At 39.5% G+C, this 12009-nt stretch overlaps 3 protein-coding genes across 3 annotated transcripts; 2 read left to right on the top strand and 1 right to left on the bottom strand.

The window, feature by feature from the left end:
- The first annotated feature begins 888 nt into the window (after positions 1–888).
- Positions 889–1849, top strand: CML37 (calmodulin like 37). The gene has a single exon (XM_059605020.2). It carries the CDS (start codon positions 1119–1121, stop codon positions 1722–1724), a length of 606 nt encoding a protein of 201 aa, XP_059461003.1. The 5' UTR covers positions 889–1118; the 3' UTR covers positions 1725–1849.
- A 458-nt stretch (positions 1850–2307) lies between these two features.
- LOC132189605 (secondary thiamine-phosphate synthase enzyme) lies at positions 2308–5139 on the bottom strand. Its single transcript, XM_059604352.2, has 7 exons — positions 4838–5139; positions 3671–3731; positions 3485–3579; positions 3365–3398; positions 3141–3195; positions 3006–3048; positions 2308–2569 (listed from the first exon to the last, which is right to left on the bottom strand). Exons 1-7 carry the CDS (start codon positions 5090–5092, stop codon positions 2498–2500), a joined length of 615 nt encoding a protein of 204 aa, XP_059460335.2. The 5' UTR covers positions 5093–5139; the 3' UTR covers positions 2308–2497.
- Positions 5140–7993: 2854 nt separating this feature from the next.
- PNM1 (Pentatricopeptide repeat (PPR) superfamily protein) lies at positions 7994–9859 on the top strand. Its single transcript, XM_059604963.2, has one exon. It carries the CDS (start codon positions 8221–8223, stop codon positions 9778–9780), a length of 1560 nt encoding a protein of 519 aa, XP_059460946.2. The 5' UTR covers positions 7994–8220; the 3' UTR covers positions 9781–9859.
- Positions 9860–12009: the final 2150 nt, after the last annotated feature.

The raw sequence follows: 12009 nt of genomic DNA, 5'->3' as shown, positions 1-12009 counted from the left end.
ATAAATTTGCCTTAGGCATTTGAAAGTTTGATCTCTTTAAGGTGTTTGGTTGGAGGCTTGATCACCACAAAGCAGGGCAGACCCATTTTACACCATGGGAGGCTTATGTCCTCCCAAATTTTCAAAATTTCCTCAAATTTTCTATTTTTTATAAAGTAAACTCCTAAATATTTATTTTGTCTCCCCCATTTTTTTGTTTATAGTTTTACCCCCAAATCAACATTTAAGGTTCCGCCACTACCTTAAAGCAATAGAATTATCCTTTTTGTTTCTCCTCAATGATTTTCTTTGCATGGGTTATAACTCGTCAGCATAACTACGCAAACCAATGGTACCACTGAATGGCATTATTTTTTTCTTTGAATATGTATAATAATCTACTTTTTTATTATTATTATTATTTACTATAATAATCTACTTAATACATATTAGAAAAAAAAAAAAAAAATGAAAGGTTTATATTAAAAGCGGAAGTATCTCTGTCCCTTTTCATATTCTCTTTTCTCGAATCTCTCCTCGTTCTTAGTCCAAACATACAGTATACATCAAAGTAATAATAATTTGCAAAAAAAATTCCACTTATAATTGGGTTGATGACAAGGCTCCCCCCACGTATGCACTTGCGCGTTTAGAAAGTTCAAAAGAGAAAATTCCCGAAGTGCCCAGAAGGAAAATTCCCGAAGTGCCCAGAAGGAAAAGAATCATCCCCCTCTGAAAGCAGGAAACTTCCGTCACGCGCTGCGACTCTGAATCTTATCAGAAGAGTGCAATTTTATATAAACAATTGGCCGTCGGTAGAATCAGGGCATACGCGATACGTGGTAGCTAAAAACCGCGTTCTTCCAACCATATCCACCCGAAACTTTATAAAAGCTTCCCACGTCTGTAACACAACATCATTAAATTTGTACTTATCCTCGATCGGCGCGTCCTTTCCCTTTTGTGTTCCAACTTGCTATAGTCTCTCCCTATATATACAAGTCCTTTCCCCTTCGTGCTTCCAACTCCTTGTTATAGTAGGTGAAAGAGCGAACCTATAAATATTTATATATATACATTCAACCAATTTCAGGTTCAGGTCTACAACCCGGTCGAGAGTTCTTTGCTTTAGCAACGACATGCCAGGCTTCATCATGAAAGCTAAACACGATGCAGCGTCTTCTTCTTCTTCTTCTTCAATTGTAATGGATGATCAAAAGCCTAGTTCAACCTCTCCAAAGTCAGTTTTGGGAAGATTACGGCGCAAACTGTCTCCAAGAAAGAGGGAAAACCCTTCTCTTTCAACTGATTCCGAGGCAATTAGCAAACACTGCAGCGAGCTCCAAAGGGTGTTCGATTACTTTGACGAAGATGGAGATGGTAAAATATCTCCAGCCGAGTTGGAAAGCTGCGTGAGGACTACTGGGGGCAAACTGTCCATGGATGATGCAGAAGCAGCCGTGAGCTCGTCTGATTTGAACGGGGATGGGCTGCTTGACTTCGAGGAATTCCAGAAGCTAATGGAGGCAAGCAGAGACGAGGAGAAGAATGAGGAGCTCAGACTGGCTTTTGGGATGTATGAGATGGAGGGGTCCGGGTGCATCACCCCCACCAGCTTGAAGAGGATGCTCAGTCGACTCGGCGACTCCAAGTCCATCGAAGATTGTAAAGCCATGATTCGAAAGTTTGATCTCAATGGAGACGGCGTTCTCAGCTTTGAAGAGTTCAGCTGTATGATGCGCTAATCCATATACCCATTGCCCATTACTCATTAGCTTGGAATCTTTTTCCGTTGTCATTATTTTATTCCATATTTGTCAATGAAAGATTTCCATGCTCTTGTAAAAATTTCAGCATATTTTAGATTCAATTTGTTCATGGAAAGTACTATCTATATATCAGCACTATTAATTTCCTCCAAGATAAAATAAATTATCATTCGGAAAATCCTAATATCTTCTACCTTCAGGTCCGACCAAAGGAAATTTGGAATAATGATTATATAGTAAAGTAAATCCCGGCTGCCTGGTGCCCTTAAAGATAAATCTTCCATTATTTATGAGTTTCAGATGTAAGGGTCTGCAATCTATTGAAATCACTGGATTCAACAAGAGCAAAACAGATTATACATAATACACCCCCAACGTAGGCAGGATGCCAAACCTTGCTCGCTGGCAAGTGGCAACACATATTGCTTGTTAACGTGTTTTAGAGTTATTTGTAGTTTTAGTATAAAATAGTGTTCTGACAGAATATAATAGTGAAAACTGCTTATAAAATTTTAACACGGCACAGCACTAAGAACCCATTACCAACACGAATACACGATAGACAAACATGTGGTCATGATTACACAATTAAGTACATTGTTGTTTACGTACACATAAAACTCAATGAAACAGAAATCTCTGGAGTTTAGAGCCTTATATTCCATTGAGGGTAACCACAACTTTACTTAATTGTTGTTTACGTAAACATAAAACTAAATGAAACAGAAATCTCTGGAGCTTAGAGCCTCTTATATTCCATTGAGGGTAACCACAACTTTGCGCGGAGTGGCGTCGTCGCGGTGCTCACACAGCCATATCCCCTGAAGCACAATAGCAGAAGGAACTATAACACACACTGAAATAGCAGTATAGCAGACAAAAGTTGAACAGATTATGAAGCTGATCAATAGAGACGCTATAGACATGACCCGAAACATGTACCATATATGTGTGCACATGTGCATGAATGATGCGAGGATTTCTTTCAAAAAAAAAAAAAAATGTGAGGATAATCAGATTGAAACATGACCCTACAACTCTAGTTTACTTCAGGAGAGAGAGAGAGAGAGAGGAGAAGCCAGTTAGTCCAAAGACTATAGCATGACCTGTTATATTGATATTTAATACACTTGATGAAGTTAAGACCTACACAACTAGGTCCAAAAAAATGCCTAATTCTGCCATGACACCATTAGAACCATCTATCTAGTGTTAAACTATTCAGGGAAATTTGACCATTATGCTGCTTTTATATACCTGCCAGGTTCCCATGTTAAGCTGTCCATTTGTAATTGGAACCCTGCGCAAGAATGAAGCGAGTTAATTAGGAACAATATAATAAAACTTCAGAGCAAATAAACAGTTCTAACTATGAGTATGAGATCATCGCACGTCAGCGTGCAGCCAAACATCGACGATTTGATATGTGCTGGCATGTCATCCGGGCCTGCAGAAAGTACACAACTCAACATCAACCCTTGTGTACAGGGGAATATAAGAGAAGACGGAGTATCCATAGAACTAAAAATGAGAACCTTAAGTAAGAGAAGACAGAGTATCCATAGAATTAAAAATCAGAACCTAACCCTAATTCAAACATATGAATGCATGCTAACCTTCAATTGTATGCTTCCAAGGCGCAGATCTTCCCTGAAAATAAATATCCAAATACCACATGAGATCTTTTCTTAGATGACATAGGCTGCTATATGAAATAGTAAACCAGACAAACAAACCTCTGGAACTATCCTGTTGAGGAATGTCTCGGTATCATCCCGAACATCAGAGTCATAATTCTCATTGATAGTAAGAGAAGCACTAGTGTGCTGCACTAAAATTTTTAAAATAGAAGATGAATTCCAATAAACAAAACCACATTGAACATGAGGGAGAAATTATTAGACCGATCTCATATCACTTACAGAAGAGATGGGCAAGGCCACACCTGAACTCTGACAGATCTTGCCCAATTTCCTTCACTATCTGATATTTTAAAAACAACAATTGTTATCAATATAAGAGTAATACAAAAAATAGTCTATAAGATATGCTGTTGTCAAGTGGAGGTGCATACTGTTTTGCATGGTATGAGTCCCTGTTGTGGCCTTTGATCATTGCTTCATATAAACTAACCATGCCACCAAATTTTTTTTGATAAATTAACCATACCACCAATACAACAAAGATAATCATATTCATAATTGGAGATACTTTGTAAAATGATTTCAAGCCCAGAGCTTATTCTCACATGAAGAAGTAGAATAAGTTGACAGTTGCCACAACTCCTACCCGTGAAGTGGCCCTTTAATGCTTACACAGGTGAATAATAGTAGGCCTACAACAATGAAAGGTTCATAATTATCCAGCTCGAGTGGGATGATGGCACTGGTAATTTATGATTCCCTCTGGAGTGCTGTGCTCTATTTGAGCTGTAGCTATGAGAAGCGTCTTAATGCTTTTAACCAAGATGATTTGCCCTTTGGATTCTGAGTGTCTAATATGCGTTTAAATATACAAGAAGTGAGTTTTTCACCTGTTGTCTATTAAAAATCTGAAAATCGAGTAGAATCCAACACAATATTTTACTTGAAAATCTCTATATTCTGACAAACAATAAAACTTTACAACAAGGGATGATAGGCTGTTTTGGTTATCTTGGAGTTGCCAGGGCGAGGAAACACAGAACAGTAAATGTAATAGGTCCATGGATGTTAAAGTTAATATTATTAACAACATGAGTCAAGTTCTAAACAGCTGAAACATATCAAAATAGGTTATTGACGGACAGAAAAACCATAATCTGTTCGACTGATGCAGAAATCTGGTCCCCGAAGAGCAGAAAAACCAAATGTATAAAGAGAGATTGGTTGGGAAAGGCTGGGTATGTTTGAGTGGGTGTTTACTGCTCACCGGAATTACTAACTTGAAACAAAATATTTCATTTCCGCATAGATAAAAATGAAACGCAATCCCAAGTAGCAGTTACATCGTCCTTCAAGACAACAAGTAGCATCCGGTGGAGTATTTATGCGAAACATATATGAAATTGCGAGGAATAGTTGGGGGATGAATCGAGTGGGGGAAAATACCTTAGGGGTGATGAGATGGCAGCCCCTCCTCTGGGGAGGCAGAGTTATGGTCTTCTGAGCCCACTTAGGAGCAGCCGCTGCCATGGAATTCGGATCGTTAGCGGTGCTGGGTGTCCGACTTGTGTACAGCGACCTCACGCGAATCGGAGCCGAGGCAGGCTTCGCAGCTAAGAATACTGAGGAGGTTTGCATGGGTTCTAAGCCCGCCCAATTCCAACTAAGCCCAACAAAGTTCCAGATGTGGTGTGCGACCATCAGGCTTATAAGGAGCCAGAGCGATACATTTGCTCCACCTCTGCCGCACATTATTGTGCGTGTCAGCGTGTGGTTTGCAACAGTTGACGTTGGCCTTGCTTCTTGCAGGGATTCCAACTAGTTTTTTTTTTTTTTTAGCATAATTAATACTGAAAAATCATATTTTCATTTTTCAATTATATATTAGTGTTAATGTTAATGTGACCGCATCACCGATCCCTCATCCACCACCTAGCTCATGCCACTGTTGGCCACCATCCGAACTGGACTGTTGTTAGGGGTGGAACCAAAATTTTTAGTTTGAGGACAAACTTATATAAACATATTGATACTTATAATTTTTCTATATATGTGCGTATTTATGTAAAATAAAAGCGAAGAAGACTTAAATTTAATTTTATAGTAAGTCATAAATCATTAATGCATACAAAAGTTACATGTCTATAAAATCATTTTCAAGGAAATCAAGATAACTTTTCTTTCAGAATACACAAACTAGTTTTTTATTTTGCTAGACATGTACAAAAAAAGACTTAAAAAAAAAAAAAAAAAAACACTTAGCATCTTCTTTTAATGGAATATAATTCATCAATTATCATATCTGAAGTGACATTCTTAGCAATTTATTTATCAATATAAACTATTAAATGGTCTGCAAGAAACTCATCTTCCATTCTAGTACGTAATCTAATTTTAACAAGCTTCATGACAGAAAAAGCTCCTTTAAAATCCTAATCCTATGGCATAACAAACACACAATATCATAAATTATTAGCAATGTAAACTAAGTACAATTTATAGGGTTTAAGAAAAATGGTACCTTTGAGTGTGAACTATGTCTCTTAACAAGATCCCTTGAAGCCCCCAATAACAATAATGCTGAGAGTCGAGCCAAAACAATGATGTAATAATAAAGATAAGCCAAATGTTAGTTTTAATCTTTAGCCTGATCCACAGGGCCCACACTCACTAACGTGACTAACCCAATTTTATTTTATTTTATTTTTTTTCACTTAGCCACAAACCTACACCCACTTTGACTTTGCAACGAACCTCTTTATGCAAGATTGCAAGTGTATCTTATGATCAATTTAAAACCAAAAAAAAAAAATCTAACAATGCAATATTTAATTAGCCACTACCTACTAGGCATTAAGCCAGTGCCATACGGGCCACAACCCCCACCCATATGCTAGCTGTCCACAAGACCACAACTCCACATTGTTATCCACTGAAACCACAAGACAGATATTGAAAATGAGATGTTCTATTAATAAAAAATGATAAAGATCTCTTCTTTCTTAGTTACTGTCTTAACTTTTATTTTTTATTGAAACTTTTGTTTGCCCCTAAACTTTCAATCCATTTGACAAGACCCTCTTAACCTTTAAATCATTTACTTTGGACTACTGAACTTTGATTTGCTCACTTTGGACCCCTATAATAGTTTTTAATATTAAACTCAAATGGTTTGACTTTTTATGCTCATTATATCCTCAATCAGCCAATTAAAATTCTAAAATTGTCCACAACTACAATACCCATCCCTAGCCCAAAAACGACGCCGTTTTGGGATAGACAAAATTAGATTTTTTTTTTTTTTTTTTAAAAAAAAAAGAGAAGTGGCTCCCCTTGCCCAAAATGGGGTGCCTGGATCACCTCATTTTGGTTAAAGGGGTGGCTAGAGCCACTCTCATGGCCAGTACGGGGGTAGGGGAACCACCCTCATGGCCAATGGCCACCCCCAAAACACCCGATCCCTCTCCCCCCCCTCCCCCCCCCCCCCTCCCTTTTTTTTTTGGGCCTTTTAGGGGTGGCCGGACCGAAACCACCCCCATACCGGCCATGGGAGTGGTTGGAGCCACCCCCTTGGCCAAAACGGGTTGGTCCGGTCACCCCATTTTAGGCAAAGGGTGACTCCTTTTTTTTTTTTTTTTTTTTTTTTTTTTTCATTTTTTAAAAATAAAAAATAAAAAAAATTGTCTAGCCCAAAACGGGGTCGTTTTGGGTTGGGGTGGGTGTTGTAGTTTTCAAGGCCAAAACGATGTAGTTTCGAGTGATGGTATATTGGGAATAAAAATAAATTTAATGGTGTAACTAACATAGGGTTCAAAGTGAGAGCAAATCAAAGTTTAGAAGTCCAAAATGAAATATTTAAAAGTTGAGGAAGGTCTTATCAAATCGGCTGAAAGTTGAAGGAGGGAGGCAAACTGAAGTTCCCCTTTTTCTTTTTTTCTTTTTTAATTTTTTATTTTCAATCTCCGCCCAACGATGAATCACATATTCACAAGACCTCTCGACTCTTGCACGATCCAATAGCACATGCTGCCACAAAGCCAACAACCCACAAAGGAAACCTTCAAATTCTGCAGAAAGGAAACCTAAGTTCAAATGATGCACTAAGCCACGATCCACAGGACCAAAGCCACACGGTCTGGCGGCACATGCTGCACAATTCTTTGTTGAGAAATAAGATGAACGGCAAGACTCTTTCTCGTTCTTCTTTTAGATTTGTATTTTGTGGGTCTTCCTATTTTTCTCTTTTGGTTTGCTTCTATCTTCTCATCTGGTCTGAGAGAGAGAGAGATTAAGAGAAAGAGAAAGTATTTTGCAGAGAATAAGCATCATAGATTTAAAATGAGAGGCTGATTTTTTATGTGACGCTGTACGTTTGCTGGTTATAAGCGAAGTGTATCAAGTGATATTTTATGCTTTGACATTATTATTATTATTATTATTTTTATCTCAAACCAAATTGAATTTTGCTGGTTAGAAGCGAACTGGAGTCTTTAAGTATGGAGAAAATTAAATGAATTGGATAGTTTTGGTTTTTTATGTTAGAAGAGGGGTAAAACTAAAAAAATAAAATTAAAAGGAAGTAAAATTTTTATTTTTTCATGATTTACTTTTGGGTTGTTGAAACTTGAAGGCCAAATCCAACTGTGTTTTTCTCAACCCAAACCCGATTGGGTTACCCAAATTCAGAACTCTCAACCCGAATAAAGAAGCCTTTGAGCCTTCGTTTTTCTTCTTCCGCCGAACCCCCGAACGCCTCATCACTCCCTCTTCTTCTTCATCTTATTCTTCTTCTTCCTCTGCTCTCTCTGTCTGCGGGTGTGAAGTGAAAAATGTCCCTTGGCAATCTCTTCCTCCGGTGTCTCTCTAAGCATAAGACGACGTATCTCTTTCCCCCAATACCCACTTCCCTCTCCTCCCATTTGCACCAGCACCATTACCAATACCATCACCCACATTTCACTCAGTGTCTCACTCTCTCTAAGACCTTCTCTTCTTCTTCTTCAGCTTCCAGTAGCACCTCCTCATCCACGCCACAAGAACCAGATTCCATTTCGCTCACGCTCTCCTCGGAGCTTTTGAAAGACCCAAACTCAGACCCACTCCCAATCTCCCAAAGGCTCCACCTTTGCTTCTCCCACATTAACCCGACCCCTTCTCTCGTTCTCTCCACCCTCAATCTCTCCCCCGACGCCGGCCGTACGGTCCTGGGGTTTAACCACTGGCTCATCTCCAACCCTAGTTTCACCCACTCCGACGAAACGCTGTCGTATTTCGTAGATTACTTCGGTCGCCGGAAGGATTTCAAGGCCACCCAGCAGGTCCTCGCCGATGTGGTCGGAGTCGCTGGGCCTAAAACCCTAGAGTCCGCCGTCGACAGGCTTGTCCGAGCCGGGAGGCCGACTGATGCGGTGTCGTTTTTCGAGAGGATGGAGAGGGAGTACGGGCTCAAGCGGGACCGAGAGTCGCTCAGAGTGGTTGTTGAGAAGCTCTGCGCGAATGGGTATGCGAGTCACGCCGAGAGAATGGTGAAGAAGCTGGCGAACGAGTTCTTTCCCGACGAGGGGATTTGCGACTTGCTGGTGAAAGGTTGGTGCGTGGATGGGAAGCTCGACGATGCCAAGAGATTGGCGGAGGAGATGTATAGGGGAGGGTTTGAGATTGGGACGGTGGCGTACAATGCAATTCTGGATTGTGTCTGTAAGCTTTGTAGGGAGAAGGAGCCGTTCCGGCTTCATTCGGAGGCTGAGAATGTGTTGGTCCAAATGGATGTTCGTGGGGTTCCAAGAAACGTGGACACTTTCAACGTGTTGATCACTAATTTGTGTAAGATTAGGAAGACCCAGGACGCGATGAACTTGTTCTATAGGATGGGAGAGTGGGGTTGTTATCCGGATGAGACTACGTTTCTTGTTTTGATTAGGAGTTTGTATCAGGCGGCTAGGGTGGGAGAAGGGGATGAAATGATTGATAGAATGAGGTCTGCTGGCCACGGTAGCAAGCTTGATAAGAAGGCGTATTATGGGTTCTTGAAGATTTTGTGTGGGATTGAGAGAGTTGATCATGCTTTGAGTGTGTTTAAGAAGATGAAGGAGGACGGGTGTGAGCCAGGGATCAAGACTTATGATTTGTTGATGGAGAAGTTGTGTGCTCATAATCGGCTTGATAGGGCAAATGTGCTGTTTAATGAGGGGAGGAAGAGAGGGGTGCCTGTGGAGCTCAAAGCATATGTGGTGGATCCGAGATATGTGAAGAAGAAGGTGAAGGTTGTGAAGAGTGAGAAGAAGAGGGAGACATTGCCGGAGAAGATGGCAAGGAAGAGGAGCCGACTTAAGCAGATTAGATTGAGTTTTGTTAAGAAACCAAAACGAATGATGCGGCGGGCCTACTGATCTCGATTGTGTTTTTAGTACAACATGTTGGAACTGTCAAGTGGTATGAAATTGGTAATCAGAGATTCTGTTTTTGAGCTGTGTCGCATGTTTTTTATGATTTATGTTGGTTTAATTTTCTCTTGCTGTTATAATTCCATGGTAAGCAACACTAGAAATAAAAGTTTTTGCAACATGGGGCAAGCAATCATAATTTTGTTGTAAGCATAATAAGCTTACTCGAATTTTGACTTCTTTCTCTGAGCTATCTGTACTTCATTTGTAGAATCTATCACTTAATTATAGCACCTATATATGCACTATTTTGGTTGATCTTATATGCAGTTTGGAAGAAACCGTTGTATTCCTGACTATGGCCGAATACTGGTATTTCTTGAGAAATTTTTGGTTGCAAGTTAATTGATAGCAATTGCCTTGGGTGTTTCAAATTAGAGATTGGGTGAAATTGGGGATTTATTTGTGGGGCTATGATTTTCATTTGGGATGACAGAATTAGAGATTGTATTGTTTATGAATTTCTGACAATAAGTTCATTTTCTTTTGAGTACATCTTTCTTTTCGTGTCAAATAGTAGAAAGTTCTTATTTACATCCATGACAGTCTTATATACTCTCAAGCATATAATTTGTAGTTCTCTTCAACTATTATGACTTTCTTAACTCCCTATAATTTTTCAAATGTGGATTGGGGTGAAATCCACTAAGAACACTAATGAATCGGTAATTTGGTTTCCCAAAGCAAATCCCAAGCATAGTTGAGTAGCTTGGGAATATGGTGGTGATTGTTCTTGTATTTATTCTACAGCTACCACTGAAAGTACAGACCATCTCTATTAAGATTGTTACTATTCAAGAAGAATCTCAGTAAAGATCCTGAATCTTTGTGGAATGAGTAACGCTGGGCTTCACTCTGGTGTGAAGCCCGGGAATCACACCACTGATGTGGCACCGGCCATGTGGCAGCCACTTGATTAAAAAAAAAAAAAAAATTGTAAACTGCGGCTTTGTCAAAACAGTAGCCCTCCCAAATTTCATTCCTGAAACCCCCCCCCCCCCCCCCCCCCCCCTCCCAAATTCTGCCAGGAAGCCGATGTGATGCTGAATTGTTCCACCAAGCCATCATTGGGGGGAGGGGGGGGGGGGGGGGGGGGGGGGGGTTAAGTTATTGCATCACCTAAAAAACCCTCGTTGAAGACCACTGAAACCCAATCCCTCTCTCTCTCTCTCACGCTCTCTTTTTCTGTCGGTCTCTAAAGCTTTAGAAAAAATAGAAGTTTTTGGGTTAACAATTTAGAAAAATAAAAATGGGAAGAGAGGTAAAGTAGCTGGTGGTGGTGAATCCTTTCAATCTGGACATCCTTTCTGATCTGGAGAACTATGTGAACAAGTAGGTACCTACGCTAATCTTTGAATTATGCAATTGTCTTCTGGCTTTGAATGAAACTAACATAGAAGATAATAAAAAGACGCATCTTTTTGTTTGGTTTACCAGGTACCATCTTAAACATACAGCCTTGATGCAAATCTCTGTCTTCTTCGCCTTTATCAGGTAGCTTTATTCTCACATTAGTCTACTCATTCATTCATACACGTATAACTGGTTTGGTAGAGCTCTCTGTTGTTTTGGTTTCTTTGTTAAGTACTTTAAAAAAAGAAAGTTTTTCCTTTTCATGTATTGGGTTGTTGCAGTTTAAGCCAGAGCGAATGAGCACCCAAGTTGTGTCGTGCATCTTGGTTAAGGTCCTTGCTTGATGCCCCTTTGCCTTCAATAGATAGATAAAATCTCTCTCTCTCTCTCTTTTTTATTTTATTTTATTTTATTTTATATATATTTTATTTTAATGAAATATCCCAGTTATAGGCCTTGCAATATAGCCTTACCTTTTGTTCTATAAATTTGTTGACAGAATGAGGGTGAGGCTATTCTGTCAGTTCAAGAAATTACGAGCAAAAGTTATTTATTCCCTAGATTTAGAAATTTAGATTAATTTGTAAGTCTAAAAAAATTTGTAATGATCCTTATTTACATTTTGAAAGTCGGCCTGCTATTTAAGTAGTCTAGCTGCAATATGCAATCCTCAGTGTCCAGTCTAGATCCGTCATTCTGATTTTTATTCTTGTCCATTTTCTTTTTGGCCTCTATTCTCGTCCATGTTAGTTAACATCAACTACGTTAACCGTTGGTTAGTAAGCCTTGCTTCCCAAAGGCCATGGCTTGTGTTATGATCTA

This window comes from Corylus avellana, chromosome 9 (genome assembly GCF_965113065.1).
Source record: "Corylus avellana chromosome 9, dhCorAvel1.hap1.2, whole genome shotgun sequence".
Taxonomy (NCBI): domain Eukaryota; kingdom Viridiplantae; phylum Streptophyta; class Magnoliopsida; order Fagales; family Betulaceae; genus Corylus; species Corylus avellana.
The sequence above is the reverse complement of the archived record's forward strand: the minus strand, read 5'-3'. Positions and strand labels throughout refer to the sequence as shown.

What these genes read in the sequence shown, in the direction of transcription:
- CML37 (XM_059605020.2), top strand. Translation starts at nt 1,119, where the DNA reads ATGCCAGGCTTCATCATGAAAGCTAAACACGATGCAGCGTCTTCTTCT.
- LOC132189605 (XM_059604352.2), bottom strand. Translation starts at nt 5,092, where the DNA reads ATGGTCGCACACCACATCTGGAACTTTGTTGGGCTTAGTTGGAATTGG. An exon ending in TTGGAAGCATACAATTGAAG is followed by an intron (nt 3,196 to 3,364) that starts GTTAGCATGCAT and finishes TACTTTCTGCAG; the next exon opens with GCCCGGATGACATGCCAGCA. An exon ending in TTAACATGGGAACCTGGCAG is followed by an intron (nt 2,570 to 3,005) that starts GTATATAAAAGC and finishes ATTGTGCTTCAG; the next exon opens with GGGATATGGCTGTGTGAGCA.
- PNM1 (XM_059604963.2), top strand. Translation starts at nt 8,221, where the DNA reads ATGTCCCTTGGCAATCTCTTCCTCCGGTGTCTCTCTAAGCATAAGACG.